Source organism: Rhineura floridana, chromosome 13 (genome assembly GCF_030035675.1).
Source record: "Rhineura floridana isolate rRhiFlo1 chromosome 13, rRhiFlo1.hap2, whole genome shotgun sequence".
NCBI lineage: Eukaryota > Metazoa > Chordata > Lepidosauria > Squamata > Rhineuridae > Rhineura > Rhineura floridana.
Window position 1 is genome coordinate 12,296,429 of NC_084492.1, and position 24,451 is coordinate 12,320,879.

The 24,451-nt window shown below is 42.6% G+C and overlaps 1 protein-coding gene across 2 annotated transcripts; it reads left to right on the forward strand.

Annotated features, from left to right (window-relative positions):
• Positions 1–1,076: 1,076 nt before the first annotated feature.
• GCSH (glycine cleavage system protein H) lies at positions 1,077–19,408 on the forward strand. 2 transcript variants are annotated; one of them, XM_061594261.1, is made up of 5 exons: positions 1,077–1,341; positions 13,651–13,730; positions 16,098–16,161; positions 17,297–17,428; positions 18,705–19,408. In XM_061594261.1, exons 1-5 carry the CDS (start codon positions 1,143–1,145, stop codon positions 18,800–18,802), a joined length of 573 nt encoding a protein of 190 aa, XP_061450245.1. In that variant the 5' UTR covers positions 1,077–1,142; the 3' UTR covers positions 18,803–19,408. The 2 variants fall into 2 exon arrangements, with proteins under 2 accessions (XP_061450245.1, XP_061450247.1); XM_061594263.1 differs by lacking the exon at positions 1,077–1,341 and adding an exon at positions 1,792–1,870.
• The last annotated feature ends 5,043 nt before the right edge of the window (positions 19,409–24,451 follow it).

The following is a 24,451-nucleotide window of genomic DNA, read 5'->3' on the forward strand; positions in this document are numbered from 1 at the left end:
GTCCCCTGCCTGAAACCCTGGAGAGCTGCTGCCACTCAGTGTAGACAATACTGAGCTAGATGGACCAATGGTGTGACTCAGTTTTACAGCAGGCAGCTTCCTATATACTTCCATGGCTGAGTAGGGATTTGAATTCTTTCTGAGGTCTGAGTACAACACTCAAACCACTACACCACATTGCTCTTTGGTGCATATGTCTAGATAGGTGTGTGTGTGTACAATCAACACATAGCTGAGTGAGTTTCTGCACTGTCTTTTGGGACATAACTGTGGGGGCTGTCATGAGGAGTTCCTGCGCTTCAAAATTTACATTACTCTACAAAAACTTGTGGAACTTGGCAGTTTTGGAAAAGATTAGTCGTGATTTGAAGATCTGCAAAGGGGCAGAGGACTCTGAAAAAGTTTATGCCGTGTGGTGGGATTTTATTTCATATTGTACACAATGCCCTTAATTCCCTTCCTGCACCAATGCATGAAATGTAGATGTTGCAATATTATTTTATGCAGAGTCTCTCAGTTTTGTGATGTATATTTATGTCTCAGTATTGTTTCCCAATGATTTCCCCAGTTATTTTTTTGGCTGTTTTGTTATGTTTGGCTATACCATGCCATCTTACTTTTAACAAAGACAATTTCTCCAGCAGTTACGGAATGCCTTCCCCAGTGAAGCTCACCTGGTGCCTATCCTAAGCTCTTTGTGGTGACAAAAACATGCCCCTAGCCCTTTTTAGAATCGTGGTTAGTACATGATGTTCGTCCTTGGAACCATTTCTTTTCTGGAAGCCAGGTTTTAAATGCTGTTTTAGAAGGGGTACATGTTGCGTGTGTTGACTGTTTTTTTATGGGGAGATTTGGTATTGAGTGTTATTGTTCTAATTTTTTGTATAGTTGCATTCTCGGTTGTTGTTGGGTTTTTTTGTAAACCGCCCAGAGGACATGGTCGATGGGCAGTTAATAAATGCCTAAATAAATACAATGAGAAGGAACAGTTGGCGCCGCCACCCTCTTGTGCGTCCCCTCAGGGCTTTCTTTCACTTCACCAGGCCAGGCCCCCTCAGCAAGGCCCGCCTCCGCCTTGTCTCCTCCCGCTTCTCTTGGCTGTTTGTCCCTTCAGGCCCCGGTTTCTGTGGAGCGACCCCGCCATGGCAGCGGCGCTGACGGCTTGGCGAGCGCTGCGGCGGGTCGGGCTCGGGACTGCTACTGCCGCTCCTGCAGCCGGCTTGGGCAGGCCGCGCCGCGCCTTCGCCGGCTGTCCCCCTCCGGCCGCTTGGGTGGAGAGCTGCAGCCGCCAGGCCGTCCCTGCTAGGAGGCTCAGCACCAGCGCCGCTTTGCTGCTCGCCGGTGAGTCGCGGCCGGCGTGGCGAGAAGAAGGGAAAGCGAGACGGAGGCGAGGAGGAGGAATGAGCGCTGCTGGGCCCCGGGCGGAGAAGCACCTGGGGGTTGCGGCGGATGCAGGGCAAGGGGCCTAATCCAAAAGGGAAGTCTCCTGCGCAAGCCGCTCCCCCTCTTTGCAAGGAATGGGGCTGCGGAGGACGAGGAGGATAGCAAAAGTAGTCAGTGCTGCCCTTTAACGTAGCTCTCATTCATTTCATTTGAGGGGTGTGTATGTGTCTACTGCTTTGCATCCTTGCAACCCAAGCCTGTGCATGTTTTTCTCGGAAGGGAGCTCTTCTCAATCGAAAGGGGGTTCCTCGCAAGGAAGCGTGCCTAGGAACGCCGCCATTCAGCCCAAGCGTAGGCGTATTTACTCAGAAGAAAGCCCCTCTGCCTCCAAGGGAGCTGATTCCTAAATAAGCGTGCCTGAGAGTGCAGTGGCCCAGGCCGAACTTCGGCATGTTTACTCAGAAGTTTCAGTCCCCCCGAGTTCGAGGTAGAGATGGAAAGTTCTTTGTTTTGGTTTCTCATTTTTCGAGTCTTAAATTCAGTTCTCCACATTTCTGCAGCAATTTGCGATTTTAAACCCTCCTGAAAACTCTCCAGCATTTTAGCAAATTTCTTCTAATAGCAATTAGTAATTAATCTTGTAGGGGTATGTATGTCTTCTACATATTTTGCAAGCAATTCCCTATCAAATGTAAATGTACTGCCTTCAAGTCAATTCCGACTTATGGCGACCCTATAAATTGGGTTTTCATGAGGCGGAGAGGCAGTGACTGGCCCAAGGTCACCCAATGAGCTTCATGGCTATGTGGGCATTCGAACCCTGGTCTCCCAGGTCGTAGTCCAACACCTTAAACACTGCGCTAATACATTTCTGATTTCCCCCCCGCTCGTATATTTATTTTTATGCACGCTTTACCCTAACATGATTTTTTGTAAACATAGTTTGGTTGGTGAACTGCATTGCAAAATTCAAATAAGTGCAAATTTTGAAGGATGGCTATGTTTCGCTCCTCATATTGTGTTTTGGAACGTGCAAGTTTGATAGATTCAGTTTGAAATGTGAACGGAATCTAGATTCTTGCCCATCCATAGTTCAAGGTGGCTTAAGCCCCGAGCAGATGTGCCTAGATTTGCATCCAGTGTCTGCTCCTGCAGCAAAATCCAGAGTCTCGGGCACCTGAGACACTTATATACTGTTACCTAGGGGCAGTGTTTTTTTGGGGTTTTTTTTTTAAAAAATGAGGTGCTGGTGCTCATGCCTTGATAAAAGTTTTGTGGGTGCCAGTACCCAACGGTTGCCAGGTTCTGAGTAGTACTATCACAAAAAAGCCCTGGCTGGGAGTAAGCCCCATTGAATTCAGTAGGATTTACTTCTGAGTAGATATGGTCAAGGCAGCCATTCTAAGCTCACTTAGTCTGGAGTAAGGCATGTTGAGCACAGAATTGGACTGACTTCTGAGTAACATGCCTCGGATTAGGCTGCACAAAACTGAGGCTGTGTTTAAGACATACATTTCAAGTACATGCCTCCTCCCTGATGAGTTTCCGTCGAGCTTTAAAGACCTGGCTATTCAGGCAGGCCTTTAAGAACGTTGGGGTGATTAGTTTTTCTTGATGTTTTAATTATTGTTTTTGGTGTTAGATTAAATTGCTGAATGTGTTGATTGTATATTTTATTCTATGTAAGTCGCCTAGAGTGTCCGTTAAGTCGGACAGATAGGCGACTAACAAATAAAATTTTATTATTTTATTATTATTAATTCAATTCCCCTTCCCCCAGTTCCCAGGATTCCTGGGGGGAGGGAATGTAGTTTAAATGTGTGGTGTGTGCAGAGTTCAAGTGTTGCCCAGATGATGTGGGATTCCTGGATATTTAACCTTTGGGGTGGGGGCTGGAGACTGATTGTACTGGTTGGCCCAGCTCTAGTTTTTCAAGCTTTAATTGCGTCTTGTGTGCAGTGCAGAGCTTACACCTCGGCCCATGGCCTGACTTTCTGCAATCTACTCAGGATTTTTGCAGGATGTAGATCTCATGCATGGAGCCTGTGTGCAGAAGACCTAATCAAATAATGGAGGTAGGGAACATGGCTAGGGATGCATTATTGCGTCCACCTCTCAAGCGTTGGAACATCCATGGATGTAATGTTGTCTGAGCAGGGTTCATTTTCTTGCTGCATCATCTTGGTTTGCCAATGCATCTCCAGTCAGACGCTCATTCTGATTGGATCTGACTCTTTGGACTCAATCTGGCGTTTGTTGGTGTGTGGCATAATAATTTACTGCATTACCTCCCACCCCAACCCCCTCTGGTTTTTTTCACTTTCCTTAAGATTAAATTCTGCAAGTTGAGGATAGTATTTTGTGCATGAGGCAAATGGGCTCAGGCCCATGAAAGCATATGTCACAACAAATGTATTAGTCCAGGTGTGGAGAACCTCAGGCCCAAAGGGCTGAATGCGGCCCTCTAGGCTTCTCTATGTGGCCCTCACAATTATCCCCAGGCTATATCCCCAAGGCTATGCCCTTTCCCTAAGCCACACCAGACCTGCTCTGCACCTTCACTGTGTGCTTTTACCTTGAACTGTGATGATTCCTCTTGTTTGCCTTGATGAAGGGGTGTGTGTATGTGTGTATCAAATCAAATCTTTATTATTACAGTCGAAGACCAGTTATACACAAAAACAACGGCAGGAAAAATTGCATATATGTACAGAAATTGTATTTTTAAAATATTTAAAAAGTAACTGTCACTTGACACATAACTTTCTCCAATGAATTGCAGCAGATGTATATTTAGCTACTGCAAAAGTGACCTGGGGAGAAGAATCCCCTAGCAAATAGTCTGGATAAAATCTTTCTGATCTAACGGGTAATGACTTTAAAATGGGCACAAGTATTTGCTGTCTTAAGTCATGATAAAAGGAACAACGAAAAAGCACATGTTCATTGGTCTCGATCTCATCAGCCCCGCATGGGCATAGTCTTTCGGAATAGGGTGTTTTGTTATATCTACCCATTAACAAAGCAGAGGGAAGTATATTCAACCTAACTAACGTAAAAGCTCTCCTATATTTAGGTAATTCCAAAGTCGATAAATAAATCATTAAAGTGAAAAACTTAGGATTATGTCTTTGGTTTCTAATTTGCATTAAATGATGTTGAAAATCATTGTCATTAATATGCTGTTTAATTGCTGTACTTGCTGAATCTAGGCCCATCTGTAAAATAATTGGGAGAGAAAATCCTAGTTTGGATATTTTATCAAGGACAGATTTAACCCAAGGAGAATGAAAGGAATCTAATAGAACATGAGGGGCCAGTCCATTCGGATTAAATAGCAATTTTAGCCATAGTAATATTTTCATTTTCCAAACAAGGGATTCAATAGACTGAAGGCCAACTTCGAACCTCAATATAAAGCTAGGCACACAAGAAGGTACTCCAAGGACAGCTCTAAGAAATGAATTTTGAATAGATTCTAAGCTTGAGATATTCTCGCTTATGAATAGTTGGGCACCATAAAGTAGTTGTGGAATAACTTTTGCTACAAAAACTTTTATAATAGGTGGAACAAGTTGGCCTCCCTTGTTATAGAAGAATGAAAGTAAGGCCTTAGTTGTTTGCTTTGCATTTAGCAATGAATATTTAAAGTGCATTTGCTGGGAACCAATTGCTTGGAAAACGATTCCCAAATATCTGAAGGATTTAACCTGATCTATAGAATAATTATTAATTCTCCATACATGATGTATTCTTCTCCTTGTAAATACAAGGACCTTTGTTTTCTCATAATTTATTACAAGTTCTTCCTTCAAACAAAAAGAAGCAAATGCCCTCAGGAGTCTTTTCAATCCAATCGGTGTTAGAGATAAGAGGGCTATATCATCTGCATAAAGAAGGCAAAATCTCGAGGCACCAGCCAATTTCGGAGAGTGGGAGGAAGTAGAGGCAAGGCTTTCCACTACTGCGTTAATATAAATATTAAACAGAAGGGGCGCCAATATACAGCCTTGCTTTAGTCCTTTAAATGTAGGAATTGGATTAGTTAAATGCCTCATATTATTACAGCGAATTTGCAAATATGTGTTGGCATATAGACCCTGTATAAGTAATAGTAAGCGCCTATCTATATTCAGAGCTGACAATTTCTCCCATAGTCTTGTTCTTGAAATCAGATCGAATGCCGATTTGAGGTCAATAAAAGCCGTATACATGGCTCCTCTCTTTTTGCAACTATATTTGTTTATCAAGTGTTGCAGAACAAGGGCATGATCAAGGGTTGAACGCCCTAGACGAAACCCGGCTTGTTCTGGGGCCAAAATTTCATTTAGATTTATCCAATGCAATAGTTTTTTATAAAGATAGCTCGTATACAGTTTGCTTATTATGTTTAGCAAACTTAATTGGTCTATAATTGGCCGGGTCTAAAAGAGAGCCTTTCTTATAGATGGGTACAATAATTGCGGTTCCCCAACCCTCAGGAATTTGCATTGTAGAGTTTATTGTAGTAAACAATACGGCAAGGATTGGGGCCCACCACTTGGCATTAGTCTTGAACACTTCCGGAGGTATACTGTCAGGTCCAGGAGCCTTGTTGGGCTTCAAGTCCGCTATAAGTTCTAAAATCTCTTCCATTAAGACAGGCGGCCAGGAAGGGATATCGGTTGGTATGTACATTGGATTCCGAGAGCTAGAGTTAGTATTTTGAAACAAATTGGCATAATATTCTTCCCATACGACTGGGGCAATTGTACATTCAAATTTAAACGATGGTTTAGGCCACTGTTGGGCTATTTGTCGCCAGTGTATGTGTGTAGAAATCTCGTGATAACCGGAGCATGCTTTGTTGTACAAATGTACAAGTCACATCCGTTGCCCATGGATTTTTGCCCCACTCAGCATAGACATGTGGCGCCCAGAAGGCAATGGTAAAAAAAGTTCCCCACTGCTGTATTGTTTAAGGTTCTGCAAGACTCTTCATTCACTTTGATGGTAGCTTGTGCTGAAGAACTTGGGTCTAGATTGTGTCCAAGTGGTTTGTGCATATTGGGGGGACCCCTAAGTTGAGCTTGCTCATGGTGCAGAGGATGCTGGGGAAGTAAAGGGGAGAGGGAGTTTGGGAGGGCTTCAAAGTGTGTGTGTGTGAGAGAGAGATTATACAGCTACGAGAGTGGCTGTATATTATAGCCAGCATGGATTTTTTTTGCGTTTCGCCATGTTAGATTGAAAATACCCCCATGCCATTCTGCTGCTTCCCATAAGCTCATTTCAAAACAAAAACTTATAGTCCCGAACTCAGAAACGCTTGCTTAACAACCCTCTAAATTTTCATGGCGATAACACAAACCACTCAGAGAGAATAGTCAGTATAAAGTCTAAAACGAGAAAAAAATCCAGACCCCTGTTGGACTTTTTTCTGTTAGTGGTCTCATAATTTGTTGAAATTAATTACAAATCAGCCATGTTCACAGAGTACCTCTAATCCTATTACTGACCTTGCCCCGTACTCTGACCGTCATCTTCTGCAGTTTAAAAGTTTAAAAAATGCATAGCTGATTTTTAATTAATTTAAGACAATTAACATTGCAGTCTGCGATAGGGCAGGCATGCTCAGTAAGAACCAACTGTCAGTGTTCTAAAAGCCAGACTCACAGCTGCTTGGCTTGCCTAATCAGGAGACTCCTATTCTCTTGACAGAGCTCCAGTGGCCAGAGTGGTCTAACAGTCAGCCCCTCTTCCCAGAGAATTCTGGGAATTGGAGCTCTGTGAGGGAAGTAACAGTCTCCTAAACAACTCTCAGCAACCTTCACAATCTACACTTCCCAGGATTTTTTGAGGGATGCTATGATCGTTTAAAGTGGAATAAATGTCTGGTGAGGATGTGGCCAGGGTCAGCTTTTGTTTAAATTTGGGTGGGAGACATGCGTCTGCTGTAGAATGAAAAGGTGGGGAAAACCTAGAAAAATAATGATACTGTTTATAATGTTTTCCTTTTGAAAAGGAAAGGGACTTTCCCCCTGCCCAGTGGCCACCCACCCAATCTCCTCTTCTCCCTACCCCTACCCCCTCTCCCCTCCACTTTCCTATCTGTTCTTTTCCCATGTCAGTTTCACATATCCTAAGTATGATTGCATAGGAATAAATCTCATTGAACTCAATAAGCATACAAATGATCAAACCTGCATTTCCCCTCCCCCTCCTTCCCCTCCCCCTCCTTCCCCTCCCCCTCCTTCCTGCTCCCCTCCCTTCCTCCCCTTTCCCCTCCTTCCTGCTCCCCTCCCTTCCTCCCCTTTTCACTCCAGCGCTCTTCCTCCCCCCCACTTATCCCTTGCCCCCATGGACAGTTTCACCTTTTGTAATCATGATTGCAGGGGAGTAAATTCCATTAAACTCAATAAACATGCAAATGATCAACCCTCCTCCCCCCTCCTATCACCTCCCTCCTGCCCCTCCCCTCCATTTCTCCTCCCTTCCTTCTCCCCTCCCTGCTCCAGCCTCCTTCCTCCGTGGTCAGTTTCACCTTTCCTAAGCATGATTGCAAGGGAGTAAATCTCATTATAAACTCAATAACCGTGTAAATGATCAATGCATTCTCAGCAAACTTGCATCCGATCCCATTTCACATGTTATTCTTCTAAGGCAGCCTTTCCCAACCAGTGTGCCTCCAGTTGTTGTTGGACCACAACACCCATCAGCCTCAGCCAGCATTGCCAATGGACAGGAAAGATGGGGATTGTGGTCCAACATCTGGAGGCACACTGGTTGGGAAAGGCTGTTCTACGCTATACAGGAAGTAGATTGAACTGTGAAAGACCAACCCAAATTTGTAGGGTAGTACAATATCTCAGAGAGGAGGTCAGGTCTCTGGCTTTCCTGGTACATTCGCTATAGCTGCCGAATTTCCCTGCTTTTTAAAGTTTGATAGAAATATCTATTGGCTATAGGTACGTTCTTAAACTGCAAGGGTTGTTTTTTTTTGCCTGTTAGTGATTACAGCCTAATATTCATGCAGGACTGTAAAATGATCCTGTGCATTTGAGTTGATGTGCTAGGGTAGGGGTAACCTGGCATCATTTCAATCCTGCTTGAAGTACTTGTTCTTGGGGTACATTTACAAGTGGGACCTGCAACAAAATGTTGCAGCATGGCATTCTCCTGTTCAGAACACTTTATTCCATTCCACCCTCCCCTCTGGTTTTCTGTTTTCTCCCTCCTAACAGTGAGCTAGGATTCCATGGCAACTGAGCCTGCTTTAGTCCTCATTGGGCTGTTTTTGGATCCACTCCTTTAAAAAAATACATTTCTAAGATTTTTTTTTGTACTTCTGCAAACATTTGGGTTTCCCTGAGCCTGCTGATACCTCCCTCTTGCGCATGGGTTGTGCTGTTTTAGCTACATAAGCAGTGACACTTTGAACATTGGAAACAGAGTGAAAGACGTGTTTAAATTTACAAAGCAGGTTTTCAGACTCACAATCTCTTAAAAATTAAAGCTGCTCCTCTATTAATCTTGTGTCCAATGATTATGACTGCATACTCTTGCTTAAACACTTTTAAATAAAAGCTTGCTGGATCAGCTGAAATGGAAGAGCCAAGAGAGGGTTGTACCCCTATACTATTTTGCATGTTTGAACCAGCATTGTGTTGTGTGTAAACTATGCTGCGTTTCCTTCTGTTGAACAATATTTTTATTTTATTTTGCTGAAACCTTTCTAGCTTGCCTGCCACTTAGAATGGCTTACAACACAAATCATTACTGTTCATTTCATAAACCAATATATAATAATCGCGAATAAGAGACAAGATTAGCAGTTTAAAAAAATCATAAAAGCATAGCCTATTTCATAAAATAAATGCCTACTAGGATAAAAGGTTTTCCAGTAACAGGTGAAAAACAGAGAGGGGGGGCAACTGCACTTCATGGGGCAAGTTTTTCCATAATCTGGGCACAGCCACTGAGCAGGCCTTTTCTCTTGTCCCACCCAGATGTGGTTCCACCCTTGGCAGGACACACAGGAGGGCCTCTCCTGATCTTAGGGAGTGGGCAGGATAATAGGGGATGAGATGATCCATAAGGTATCCTGGACCTGAGCCATTTAGGCTTTAAAGGTAATACCAAAACTTGGAATTGTATCTGGAAGCAGGTTGGCAACTAATGCAGGCTACATAATGTATCAACTTGATATAATTGCCTCCTGTCAGTAGACCCGCTTCAGTGGGAGGTGCCATATGAATAATTAACTTGGCAGAAGTGTCCTTCCTTTGGGATTGAGACCTAAGAGAACTTGCTCAATGGGAGCAAAGCCTTTGCTACCATGCTCAACAATTTATTTCATTAAGAAAGGGTTGGTAATGTAAGCTGGATAGTGGCAGCGTTCACAGATCATCCATTGATCTGAGCTGCAAAACTTGGTTTATGAAGCTAGCTTGTTTTAGTAAACTGTAGCTAAGATTAACCACCGCTTATGGTTCAAGCATAATGCTAAACTGTGGTTAATGAAAAGTGGAAAGAGAAGCTTCTGGCTTCCTCATGGCCGCACTAGAGAAGCAACCATTGGGCTTGCAACGGCGTGAGGCAAAAAATTGTATTTATCTGTACTGCTGATGTTCCAACAGTTGCAAGCCCTCACTTCATTGGCAAGTTATGATCATGTATGTGTGAACCAGGCCATAAATGATCTGCATCAGTGACATGCTATCATTCCCTCCTCCCCATCCCTTCTCCTGCTGTAAACTATTAATGCAGCCTTTCTTAACCTAATGCTCTCCAGATGTTGCTAGACTCCAACTCCCCTCATCCCTGACCATTAACCATGTTAATCCACCAGGTTGAGGAAGGCTCTGTTATTCTTGGAAGAATTTCTTCATTGAGTTCTTATCTGTGCATCGATAGCTAAATACACATTTCTTTCTAAGGTTAAGATTATTTTTAAAGCCAATCTAAGAGGTATTGGTTATTATATTTTGCTGCAGCTTGAATGATAGTTCTGTTCTATTCTATTCCCCACTCTATCTCTTCCAACCTGGAATCTTGCTGTAACTTACAGTACAACCCTATGAATATTTACACAGAAGTAAGCATCACTATATTCACTGTATGCATAGGATTGCAGCAGTGATGTGGGTGGAAATTTTTCCAGTGCTTTATTTTGCCATGGACATTTTTCTGTTTCATGAGTTCATTAATAACAAGGAACAGATGCCAGCTGCAAGTACAGTATTAGGCAAGAATGGCAACTTCAGTTTTCAGCTTTGTGTACAGCATTCAAGTAAAATAAATATGCCAAATTAGATCACTCTCTACATTACCTGTGTCCTGATGTCACCACATTTTAAGTTTCCATAACCCTGTTCTATGTATTTGACTGCTGCAAATTCATCTTCGTTAGTTTCCCACCAGAATATAGAACAGGTTAGACTGGAACATAACATGTGATAACACCAGGACTCAGATATTAATCAGTTGGGAGGTGGGGTGCATTTTATCACATTATGGCATGCAGTGCTTGGCATAGGGATGCTGATTTCTTTGGTAGCCCCTTGTTTGGCTATATTGTCACACCCAGTGCCTATGAATGCAGCCAGAAGGTGATTCGTCTTTAATGCGTCAAGTGTAGAATGATCACACGGATAGGGAAATTATACCATCCTTTGCTAGCCTTAAGCCCAAACAAGAAATACTCACCCGTGTTGGAGTCATGGGGCCCACATGCTGGCCTTGCCTCCAATGCTCTGTGTTCTGGACCTTCCTGCGTTGAGCCTAGAAGGGCTGAAGCAGGCTTCTACCCATATCTGCTTGAATGCAGAAAGCCTCTGCATGATCCGAAGGAGATCTTCCCTGGAGGAAGGGCGGGATATAAATTTAATAAATAAATAAATACAGGAAGGTCTGGAGATAACCGAGCAGGCAATGATGGGATGGTCAAAAATGCATGGCCTTGTGTCTTCAGCATGGTTTATTATTTCCTGTTTGGGCATTACGCCTGAGCAGGGGTACAGTAACAACTAGCATGCTAGGTGGGCCCCCCCCTCTTTTGCAGGTTAGTTACTGGTATGGGTTTATTTACAAGGTTGGATTACAGTAAAGTAAGCTTTTACAAGTATAAGGAGGGGGTACAGGGTGTAATTCAGCAGTACTGAATATTGGAATGCTGCATGTGAGTTCTTTACTTAGAAGTAAGTCACATTGTGTTCAATGGGGTTTACTCCTAGAGTAAGGATTGCAGTCTTGGATGAATTCGCACCAGGATTTATTAAATTCCAGATTTGGTGCCCATTGACATGAGGATGGAATATGCTTGTCTTCACTTTAAAGTGCATAATTTCTGTTGTGCATTGTGCAGATAGAGGAATTGAGGTTGAGCATTGCCATTTGTTCAGTGCCACACAGTGAGTACAGGGCTAGAGTGGAACTTGAACTTCAGTCTTTAAGGTCCAATGCAGCAGTATTTGGCTTCTTCATCGTTCAGTAATTTCTTTAAAAACAAACGTGTATGCACTGTGGAATAGCTTGCCCCAGGGAAGCTGGCAAAGGGGAGAGAGAGAAAGAGAGAGATAGAGAGAGCTCTGTCCCTCCTCCAACAGCCTGCTGCATTTTTCTTTTCTTTGGCGACCTGCTTGTGTCTATGCCAGATGCTTAGATGCATCAGTCTGCTCACTTGCTTGAATGGAATTCCTTGTTGCCTATGGCTAATAGGCAAGTGCTTAAATACAGGGCTGGGCTACCTAGTTTGTTCAGGGCAGAAATAAGATTTGTTGTATAGGTCAGTTTTTTTAAACCACTATCATACACCAGCCCTCTGATCTGTACTACAGATTGTGGGTAGAGGGAAGTGCACCCTTTCTATCCAGCTCTTCTGCCCATGCAAACTAACATATCGAAGCTGGCGCAAAAGTACACCGGTACACTACGCTCAACATCCAAGGCCCTCCTCCAGGTGCCTATTCCGAGGAAAGCTGGGAGGATGGCAACAAGGGAAGAGGGCTTTCTCAGTGGTGGCCCCCAAATTATGGAATGACCTTTATGATGAGGTGCACCTGGTGCCAACACTTATCTTTTCAGCACCAGGTCAAGACTTTCCTCTTCTCCCAGGCATTTTATCATGCGTTTTTAAATTGTTTTTAAATTGTTTTTAATTTTTTGTGTGTGTGTGTTTTAAAATTTGTATATTGTTTCTAATATTTTTAATTGCTGTAAACCGCCCAGAGAGCTTTGGCTATGGGGTGGTATATAAATGTAATAAATAAATAAATAAATAAAATAAAAGTGTAGCAGTGCAACATTCTATTTTGAAGCTGTAAAGTCTTCCATAGGTTCTAATATAGAATCCCTGTGTTCCAGAATCTCCTTTTGCTTCCTTTATTTTAAAAACACTTTGATTAATTAATTAATTAATATCCCGCCCTTCCTGGTGTGCGATGGGAAAGCTATCTGCCTTGAAATGTTTTAAGAGTGTTGTTCCTTCTAATAATGAACTCAGGTGATGAGTGCCACCAGGACTGGAGGCAAAATGGGGCCACTGAGAAACAAGAAGCTCTTGCACGCTCGGGGGAACCCCAAGGTTTGTTAGAACCTGCTGCCCTGTGCTCCTTTGGAAGAGCAGGATATACACTTAATAAATAAACAGAAGTACAAAACACATTTTTTAAGAAGTAGACCCAAGGGGACACCCCTGGGGAAAAAGTCGGGGAGGGGTTAAGCATGTCCAGTAGTCACAGAATGTTGGGTGTCTGCTGGAAAAGAAAACTGATGGGGATGTGGAGGGAGAATGCAATGGACTGCTGATGGAGGGCGTGGCTAGCAGGCTGGAACCCTGAACAGGAGCATTCCTATTAGGAAATGAGAATACACTACAACATTTTGTTGCAGGTCCCACAGCTTTGTCTCTAATGTTACATTAAATCTTTGTATTTTAGCACAGTATTTGAACACGGTTATTTCAGCTGGTTGTATCCAACTAAGTTTTACTTAGAGCAGACCCACTAACATGACTAACATGGGTTACAACTTAATATTTTTTTAAAAAATAAAAGAAACAAAAGAAGTATTCATAGCAGAAAAAGGTAGGAAAAATGTGTATTTGTTGAATGCTTAGGTATGTAAAACAGGCGGGCTACTAAGAGTTGACTTTCTCTAACTCTTTGAGGATTTGGAACTAGGAAAGCTTAGATGCATTTCATGCCTACGGTTTTTAAGATAGAACCTTAAGGTAAAGAATAGGGTTTAGAGAAGCGAGATGTATTGAAATGTCCCATTTGCTTTATTCAGCCCGTCGATTCACAGACAAGCATGAATGGATAACGGTTGAAAACAGTATTGGAACTGTAGGAATCAGCAACTTTGCCCAGGTACTGTTTTCCTCCTCAGCTCTTGGCATCATCCTGCACAATTTACATCTATCAACCTGCTGTGTCGGCCTTGGTCTTTGGCTCCTTTATGGCCTTAATTGCCTATTCTGCATACAGAGCCAAATTGCGGACTTGGAACTGGAAGCCTGTCTAGAGAACATTATTGGCCACTTTAACTGTTCTCTCCCCCCTTCATCAGTTTGGGTTCTATATAGTACACTTAGGACTCAATGGGAGTCTTGGCTCAAAGATCTTATTGCTTTCTGTTTGTTTAATTGTTGACAATACTTTTTAATGTTAGCGTTTATAGGGCTGAGTACTTCCTTATAACTGGAGCTGGAAAATTCCTACGTGCCTGGTTGGTTTCCTGTGCACCTAAATATTTCAAGAAGGTATATGAATTTGCAAGCACAACAGCAACAACAGAATGGCCCTGTGTGTGTTGGAGCCTAAGAAATAGAAATGTTTCTGTGCCTACTTAGATATTTATTTGGTTTGCAGGTACCACCTAAACCTTTGGCTGTCTACATAAGGATAATGTAGTTCCTTAAATGAAATTGGGAATGTGCCTATCGTTTGGGCTGCGTCCAGCTTGGTGGGACACAAATTGCACAAGATGCAAAGCGAGACTTTGTCATGGAGTGCTTGAAAAGTGCCTCCATTCCTCACCTGTGAAAATAAAGAGCATCTGTGCGAAAATGTTTTCTTCATAGCTCAAAAGAGCATGTTGTGTTGCAGTTATATTTTGACCTGTCACAATGCTTGGCAGGGAAGGGCACTGAGGGGAATCCCTGGTTAGTGAGGAGATCCCTAAAATGGTTGAGGAGGTGGCTCCTTTACACCTCAGCCCTAGGTTGGGGGTGGGTGGGCTGGGGCAGATTTTTGCGAGCCCAGGTTGCTGGTGAGACCCACAAGGAATGGCTGGTGCCACAGCGTGTCCAGAATGTGTGGCAGCCACCTCATGGTTTCTCAAGAGGCAGGGTGGGCCTTGCATCAGCCTGCAGTAGGGATGGGGGAGAAATTCGATTTTGTTTGCATTTAAAGGCAAATATACCTAATTTGCACTTTCTGAAACAGTACATGAACCAAAACACAGCGATCTTTAAAATTGGCACCTTTCCCAATTTTGCCGTGCAGTTCTCCCACCCAGTAATGTGTACAAAAATGCATATACTGGGATAAAGTTTGCATAGGAATGCATATGTTAGTGAAAATAAAATGTAAAATGCATTATATTTGGGGAAATTGCATGCAAAAATGTGTATCTTAGGAGAAGCTTGCACTAAAATGCTGATGAATTTTCACAAGGACTTTTTTAATATAAAAAATGGCAAACTGTTGTGGATATACGGAGAACTGATTGGGAAAATGAGAAACAGAGAAAAGCCAAAATTGACAGATTCACCCATTCCTAGTCAGTGGACAGGCTACCTAACAGGCAGATCCTTGCCTTATGCCTGCCTTTGGCAACCTGGTGCCCTCCAAATGTTTTGGATGATAACTATGGCTGAGGCTGATGGGAGTTGCAGTCCAAAACATCTGAAGGGCACCAGGTTAGCAAAAGCTGCCCTGTGCTATGCCAAACCCTCACATAGTGTAACCAATACAGCTGTGGCCATGTTTAACTCATCCATTGGTCCACTGGTGTTTCATTGTTCCCGCATGTCTACTCTAGATGCCCTTGGTGCACAGTGTTATTCTCTAGACCCCTGTGCAGTCAGTAAGTTATCTAGTTAGTCCTACTCAGAGTAGTCCCATTTAAATCACTGAACCTAAGTTAGTCATGCTGATTAACTTCGTGGGTCTACTCTGAGTAGGACTAGTGTTGAATACCACCCAGTTCCTATATTACAGGAGGAAGGTTGGAGCCAGTGCAGCAGTACTTGATGCTTTGCCTTGATCCAATTAAAATGCACACACACAAGAAATCTAGGGAAGGGGACCGGTCCTCCCCTAGCAACAGCTTGTCTGGCTGTAGGTGGCCAGATGGTAACACGGTACTGTGTGTGTGCAAGGTACTCCTAAGCTGGTGTGGCTGAGAGAATCCCCAGCTGCTTCTCTCTTCATTCATTGCCCTCCAATTTGACCTTGCTGTGCAGGAGAATCCAAACATATATATGCCTTGTTTATGAAGTTTTAGTTTGACATTCTAAAGCTTATTCAAAGACAAATGTGGGAAAAGAGGATCTGTAGCCTTTGAAATTTGAGGTGAATCTTGGGAATGGCGATAGGAATAGTACCACCAGCTTATGAGGGGAGTTGTAATATGATGGCATTTGTTGTCTGCTTAAATTCTTATGGGGGATGCTAATGTTTTGATAGCTGTTTTGCTTAATGACTACTGATGTTTGAACATTTTTGTTTCAGGAGGCATTAGGAGATGTTGTTTATTGTAGCCTTCCAGAAATTGGAACAAAGTTGAACAAACAGGGTAAGCATGTTTTCTACTTTGCTTTTTGATAATTTAACACTTAGAATCATAGAATAGTAGAGTTGAAAGGGACCTATAAGGACACTGAGTCCAACCCCCTGCTCGATGCAGGAATCCAACTTAAAGCATATCTGTCCAGCTGCCTCTGGAATGCCTCCAGGGTTGGAGAGCTCACCACCTTCCTAGGTCATTGGTTCTACTGTTGTACTGCTCTAACAGTTAGGAAGTTTTTCCTGATGTTCAGCCAAAATCTGGCTTCCTGTAACTTGGGCCCATTTTTCTGCTCCCTGCACTCTGGGATGATTGAGAGGAGATTCTGGCCTTCCTCTTTGTGACAACCTTTCAAGTACTTGAAGACGACTGTCATATCTCCCCTCAGTCTTCTCTTATTGGGGCTCAACATGCCCAGTTCTTTCAGCCTCTCTTCATAGGGCTTTGTTTCCAGTTCCCTGATCCTCCTCCTCTGAGTTCCAGTTTCCCTGCATCCTTCTTAAATTTTGTTTCTGGCCACCAGGGTAATAGCTATCCCTCCCAATTTTGTATCATCTGCAAATTTGTTTAGCGTTCCTTGCACCTTCTCCAAGCCATTAATAAAAATGACTTAACACTTGACAGCACTTAACAACATTTAACAATTAATACTTAAACAATGAATTTCAAATTAAATAGTAATGCCTTTCTTGGCTTAGAACCCCCAAAACCAATTTTCCAAGTGATTTTTCTTTTAAAAAAACCTTGAGTAGTAGGTCTTCTCAATGCCCCCCCATGCCATGTTATAGCACAAACAACTTTTGAAAGCTACTTACTTTTGAAAGCTGGCCATGTGGCATGGGGGGGTGCTGTTTGAAAAATGCCTCTTAGGTGAACAGAACTAACTGTGCACTTCTTGGGATCTAAGCTGCTCTTCCATATTTTTAATTCTTATATAGAGGGAGAGGAAACATAGGTTTTTTCTACTCTTAAGTTGAAATGGAACTTAAATTTAACTGAACTCCTGGTGGCTTTGCCTAATCTTTCAACACTGGAGCTCCTGAATTCTAGGGTGTGGAGTTCTCGACTTCTCTGAAACCCATTCAATGTCACATCTTCATTTTCTAGATTAAGTGCTTTGCTTCTCTCCAATTCTGTATTTCAGATGAGTTTGGTGCTTTGGAAAGTGTGAAGGCTGCTAGTGAACTCTATTCCCCCCTCACAGGAGAAGTAACAGAAATTAACACTGCCCTTGCTGATAATCCAGGACTTGTCAACAAATCTTGCTACCAAGATGGTAAGAGACTGCAATTTGCTTCTCAAAAGTGTTTCCCCCATCGTTGAGCAGAAGATTGGGATGCTAACAGTCAAACTCATTTACTATTATGTTGTGCTTGTGGCAGTGAAGCTTCCAGGGTGAGCTCAGAATCGTCAGTTGCAAAGGGAACTAAACTGTTTACTTAAAAGCTGAAAAGGGGTTCCCAGAGCAGCTTATAAATGTCAGTGATAAGATAGTCCCTGCCCTCAGACTTACATTCTGAAAGACGTAACACAAAAGGAAAAGTGATTGGGAGGGAGGAGAAACAAAGCAAACTCTCAGGCAGTTGCTGGAATGGAAAGATTTCAAGGAGAGGAGGAGCCAAAAATTGCTGGTCTTTTCACTAGAGTAGACAGAGAAGCCCTGCAGCCCCATCTGTCTCCCTCTCTTGTATAGCCTGATGGAATGACTGATGTAGGTGACAGTTGAGGGAGGAGCATGATGAAGCTGGTCTTTCAGCATCACTGAAGGAGAGTTTGCAGACTTACTTCTCTGAGGGAATGGAACACTGTCAATTTGGCTGTAATTAAAACTTCAGAGGATTAGGATGTCCTTTAGCTGTTTTAGCAGTGGTGTGAAAGCAGTTTTTCTACGGCGTTGTCCTGTGGTGCTCATGTAATATTTAAAGGCCTGGCACCATACTGATGGACCAGTCATACCAGTCCTTCCCACATCCTGAACAAGTTAGTATTAGGGTGGCAATTGGTGGGAAGGGCCCCCAAAATAGGCCCTGTTCACATGGTGAAAGGTGTCTGGGTGCTTTTGCGAGGCTGGAATGTTGTCCTTGAACTCTGACAATGCTTTTTGCTTACCTGGATTGAGGACAGAGATGGCTGTGTGAATGTGTGTAGAAAGTAGCCTACTGTACAAAGGTAAAATTAACATTTGCTATTCTGCCCACTTTTGCCTCTGGCCTCTCCAACCACTGGCATGTGGCCTTGGAAGATTGTCCAGAAGGGAATGCAGCCCTCAACCTTAAAAAGGCTCCCTCCCCATGTGAGTTCATAGCAGCAATGAGATTGGAAAAAGGACTTTCTGGTACACAGCTCAGCTTGTTTATCCACCACATTAACCCTACATTTATCATTATTATATTATTTCTCATCTTCAACTAGTGAAGTAGTACTAATTTTCTCTGAGACTTTTGCGTGCCAACATGAACGGAAGCTGCTCAGGTTAAGTGCTAGCAATTCCTAGAATTTCATGGAGCTATGTATGCTTTTTCTAAAAAGCTGTATTGTTTTCTTGCTCACAGGTTGGCTTATCAAGATGACTGTGGATAACCCTTCAGAACTTGATGAACTCATGAGTGAAGATGCATATGAGAAATACATAAAATCCATTGAGGAGTGACCTGAATTAAACCTATGCAAAACACTTTCTTCACTGTAGAGTGTCCTAAATTAGTGGTATACTGAAGGTCCGACTCTGAACAGCTTATCAAGGAAATTTTCAAGGAAAATGTGCACCCTTTGATTCAAATTGTGGTGATCTAGACCCACAAGTGACTGCAAATCAAAACATTCACCTTTTTTTGGGTCTGCCTTCTACTAGTCAGTGTCTTGTGCGTGGTTTTTTAGTTGAATAAATGTAATTATATGATGTCAGAGTTTGAAGTTCATAATTACATCTGGAGTAGAATAACCTTTGTTCCTAAAATAAGCCTAAGCATTGATAAAGTAGAACTCTAACAGCCTTAATTCCATGGCACAAACGTGCTTTTCAGCTCTGCAGGTTTTATTTCTCTCTTCCCCCTGCTCCGGTACAGCAGTCTGCTTTCAATCAGGTTTTATAATAAAACTGTATTGTTGCCTTCAGAATTAGAGAAGGTTGCAGGCGATTAGAGCCAGATCTCACATTTTGAAGTGGAACTGTGGAGGTGTGGCCACCTTCTACAGATAAGGTTTCTTGCTTTGCAGCAGAACAGATAACAGAAGTTAATAAAAAATCCTGACTTTACCAAGTTTGTGTTTGCTGTTCCTTTTTTGTGTTCTATAGTAGCCTCTCTGTGGGATTAATATTTAAATGATGAGAAGTATTTTGTGACGTTTTGGAATGTGCAGGAACAATCTCCAGTTGGAATAAGCCAAAGTGGAGTAATGCATTTGACTGATTGGAGAATCTGCACTGTGTCCTAAGAATTTTTCAACTGTTGAATGGACTGGGTTAGGTTATCTGGGGAACTGAAAATGTCAGTAGGTATTGTTAGCAAAGTCACTGAAATAACGCAGATAGAACCCAGAGAGAAAAGTCCTAATGAGATTTTACTTAGCAAACTGAACATAAACAATGTATATTTGAGGAGAATGGAACAGAGGGGTTTTGTTTGTCTTACTTCAGCCCTTGTACATAAGAGAGAAACATACAGCCAAATAAACGGAGGAAAAACTCTCTCAGAACTACACAGCCAATCAGAGCACGTGGTACCTTACTGAAGATCATGCCACTGTGCCTGCAACACCTCCACCAGTCCCGCTGTTGGCTAGTTGACTTTCAGAATTAACCCTTAAGTTACATACTGAATCATCTCTGCTGTTGCATATTCAGTAGGTATGCTGCAGTACAGTTTTGTTTCATTCAGCCTGTGGTGGAGTTAAATTACAGATGAACACAAAGTCTTATATGTAGTAGTTACATTTTTTTAAATAACTTGCTGAAAGGATCCAGCTTATCAAGAATGCAGTGAAGGGCCAGACAGTCCATCCACAACAGGTGAGCCACTTGTTTAGATGGCAGTTGTGTTAACAGCACTGATAAAGCAGCATGTGATCTGAGATGCATGCCCAAGGATCTCTTTGATTGTGCTTACACTGTAAGGGTTTCTGGGATAGGACTCTTGAATTGCTTTGGCAGCAAACTTGCGTGGGCCAGCGCCAACCCTGAATGTAGAGCAGAGCTGGGAAGTATGACTTTCTTAGAGAAACAGTTTGGTTGCATCGTAGATTTGTATAACAGCATTATGATCTTGGTAGTTTTATTTTCAGTTCTGTTTCTAATTATCCTTAACACTGCCTTTTTCATTGCTACTGCACACTGGATTGACATCTTCGTTTATGATCAGAGACCAGGGGGGCAGAGTAAAAGAGACAATAAGGGTGAATATTGTTGAATTTTTGTTGAACTAAATTGTGTGGATATTTTGCTGAATATTCACTATTGTTGAACTAAAATGGGTCTTTTTAGTTTACAGAAAAGAGGCAACAGAAGCGTACGAAATTATGCATGGCATGGAGAAAGTGGATAGAGAAAAGTTTTTCTTCCTCTGTCATAACGTTAGAATTTGTGGACATCCAATGAAGCTGAATGTTGGAGGATTCAGGACAGACAAAAAATACTTCATACAGTGCATGAACTAAGGAACTTACTTCCACAGCAGGCAGTGATGGCCACCAGCTTGGATGGCTTTAAAAGAGGATTAGACAAATTCATGAAGGATACGTCTATCAGTGGCTACTAGCCATGACTTCTATGCTCTATGCTTACAAACACCAGATGCTGGAAACTGCAGGAGGAGAGTACGCTCTTGTGCTCAGGTCTTCCTTGTGGGCTTCCCATAGGCATCTGGTTGGCCACTGTGAGAACAAGATGCTGGACTAGATGGGCCATTGGTCTGATCCAGCAGGCTCTTCTCATGTTCTTAATAACAAAACATCCAAGAGGTCCTAGTAGGTACCAGTAAGTGGTACAGAACCCCCCTCCAATGTAACTTGTGATGAATCCAGCTTTTGTTTCTTATGTAGTAAGAAATGTAATGTCCCAATTCTTTGTCCAGGGCTCCCTTGAACCTAGATCCAGCTCCTGCAGACTAATTTTGAAGTGATCCCCAAATGTATTACCTGTGTGATGTCCAGGTGACGTCAGTGACTTTGAGTGGGGCATTGCACTTGCTGCAGATGTCGCAAGAGTTAGGAATGTTGGCATAGAGCCTGATTTCCACATCGTTTTCCAATCTGTCCTGAGGCCCTGTTGGGGACAAGCCAAAGGTTGCACCTGCAGAGGAGGATTTAGAAAATAATTTGCACCCTCCCAGCAGAATTTTCTCCCCCTAAGGCCAAGATAATGCATATGAAGTTCCATTCTGGGGCTGATGGGAGCCTTTAGTCTAAAACATCTGGAGGGCCACAGCTTAGCCTATCCCATGTTCAGATTTGGAATGCGTGAGGAATCCAGTTTGCATTTCAAGTTGAATTTATCAAATTTGCACTTTGAGAAACAATATGAGAACCAAAGCACAGCCATCCTTTGAAATTCACTTACCTGAATTTTGCAATGCAGTTTGCCAAACACTGTTCACAAAAATGCATTTGTTAGGGGAAAGTGTGCATAAAAATGAATATTTAAGTGAAAATAACATACAATGCATTAAATGACAATAAATTTCTTGCAAAATGTATACATTAATCAAAACTGCCTACCAAAGTGTGTTTATGAGGAGACATTTGCATTAAAATGCTGGAGAATTTCATGAGTCTGTGTTTTTTTTAATTGCAAATTGCTGCAGAAATGTGGAGTATTTAAGACTGAAAAAAATGAGAAATGGAGAGAATCAAAATTGACAGATTTTTCCATCCCTAGTTCAGATGTGTGCCCTTTTCAAATGTTATGTGCCGTGAATGAAACGGACATAGAGGGATGTCCTCTGATGCACACACGTTAGAATGTCTATACATGCACATATACCTGTACATGCACAGGGCTCTATCCAAGCAGTCAGGAACCTGTCAGGTCTACATGTGGGAGCACTTAGTTTTTAGATAGGATAGTAATTTGCCATTTGTCAAAATTTGCCCATGTTTTGTCCACACAATAGAGCCAGTAATTAGCCCAATGTGTGGATCCTTGTGTAAGCACACTGGTTTAGTCCAGGGGCAGAGGAACCTGTTTCCTTCAGATGTTTTTGTTCTCCAACTCCTATCAGCCAGCATAACTAGTGGCCAGTGATTAAGGTTTAGTCCAAGTAATGTCAGGCAAACAAGTGTAAACTTTAATGCAGAAAAAAATGTGTTATGTGCCTTCAAGTCAATTATGACTTATGGCAACCCTATGAATCCGTGACCTTCACGAGCATCTGTCATGAACCACCCTGTTCAGATCTTGTAAGTTCAGGTCTGTGGCTTTCTTTATGGAATCAATCCATCTCTTGTTTGGCCTTCATCTTTTTCTACTTCCTTCTGTTTTTCCCAGCATTATTGCCTTTTCTAGTGAATCATGTCTTCACGTTATGTGTCCAAAGTATGATAACCTCAGTTTCATCATTTTAGCTTCTAGTGATCAATCAAACATCCAATTATTTGTCTTTTTCACAGTCCATGGTAAAAAAAATTAAGGAAATGTAAATGACAATCCCAGATTTGGGATGTTATTTCTTAAAACTAATGGCATACTTGGCATGTATCACTGCATTGGAATGAAAGGAGTTTCACGTACATTGCAATAAGCCTACAAAATCGGCCATTGTTGTTCTCTCCATATTACAGATAGGGGGACTGAGGCCATTTCTGGCTGATGTGAAATGTGGTCGCCGCAGGTGGTGATTGATTGAAAGGCCGTCCTTGTTGCTCCGGCGTTAATTTCATACATGCAAACCCCCACCTGCCCCTGCTTTGTAATACTTTCTGGTTCAGTTAGTTGTTTGCATTCTGTCGTCTTTGTCAATTATTTAGACTGTGTCAACAAAATACTTTGCCATTTGCTGTCTTGAAGGCAAAATTTGTTTTCATACCAGCTGTGTGTTTTCAAAACTATTTTTGTTTTGTTTTGCTCCACCTATTGTAAGAAGTACTGAGATAATGCATGAAGTACTTGGAACATTTGGGAGAAGCATGCTGTAAAGTAAGAACATAAGAAGAGCCCTGCTAGATCAGGCTAGAGGCTCATCTAGTCCAGCACTCTGTTCTCAGAGTGGCCAGCCAGATGCCTATGGGAAGCCCTAAAGTAGGACCTGGCCCTCTGTGGCGCAGAGTGGTAAGCAACGGTAACGCAGCTGAAGCTCTGCTCACGGCTGGAGTTCGATTCAAACAGAAGGAGGAAGTCAAATCGGTAAAGGGTTGAGGTCCACTCAGCCTTCCATCCATCCGTGGTCGGTAAAATGAGTACCCGGCATATGCTGGGGGGTAAAGAAAGGCCGGGGAAGGAACTGGCAATCCCGCCCCATATATACCGTCTGCCTAGTAAATGACACAAGACCCCACCCTAAGAGTCAGAAACGACTCGCACTATAAGTGCGGGGACACCTTTACCTTTTTAAAAGTAGGACCTGAGTACAACAGCACCCTCTCCTGGAATTTCCAGCAACTGGTATTCATGCTGCCTCTGACAATGGAGACTGAACATAGCCATTAGGGTTAGATGCCACTGAAAGCCTTATCCTCCATGAATTTGTCTAATCCCTTTTAAAGCCATCCAAGTTGGTGGCCATCACTGCCTCTTGTGGGAGTGAATTCCATAGTAACTATGTACTGTGTGAAAACACTCAGAGAGAATCGAGAGTTCAAAATGTGAAATGAGGGGGGGGAAATTCCAGACCCCTGTTGGACTTCTTTCTGTCAGTGGTCTCATAATTTGTTGAAATTAATTAAAAATCAGCCATGTTCACAGAGTACCTATAATCCTATTAGACGTTGCCCCATACTGTGACCTTCATCTTCTGCAGTTTAAAAGTTTAAAAAATGCATGGCTGATTTTTAATGAATGTAAGAAATTTAACATTGAAGTCTATTATAGCATCGGGCACGATCAGTAAGAACCGTCAGTGTTCTAAAAGCCAGACTCACAGCTGTTTGACTTGGCTAATCAGATGGCCACACCCACACCAGACCTGTATTTCACTTTAGACAGTCATGGCTTCCCCCAAAGAATCCTGGGAACTATGGTTTGTGAATGGTGCTGAGAGTTGTTAGGAGACTTCTATTCCCCTGACAGAGCTCCAGTGGCCAGAGTGGTTTAACAGTCAGCCCCTCTCCTGGGGATTGTAGCTCTGAGAGAAGAATAGGGCCTTTCCTA

What these genes read in the sequence shown, in the direction of transcription:
- GCSH (XM_061594261.1), top strand. Translation starts at nt 1,143, where the DNA reads ATGGCAGCGGCGCTGACGGCTTGGCGAGCGCTGCGGCGGGTCGGGCTC. An exon ending in GAATCAGCAACTTTGCCCAG is followed by an intron (nt 13,731 to 16,097) that starts GTACTGTTTTCC and finishes TTTTTGTTTCAG; the next exon opens with GAGGCATTAGGAGATGTTGT. An exon ending in AACAAAGTTGAACAAACAGG is followed by an intron (nt 16,162 to 17,296) that starts GTAAGCATGTTT and finishes TCTGTATTTCAG; the next exon opens with ATGAGTTTGGTGCTTTGGAA.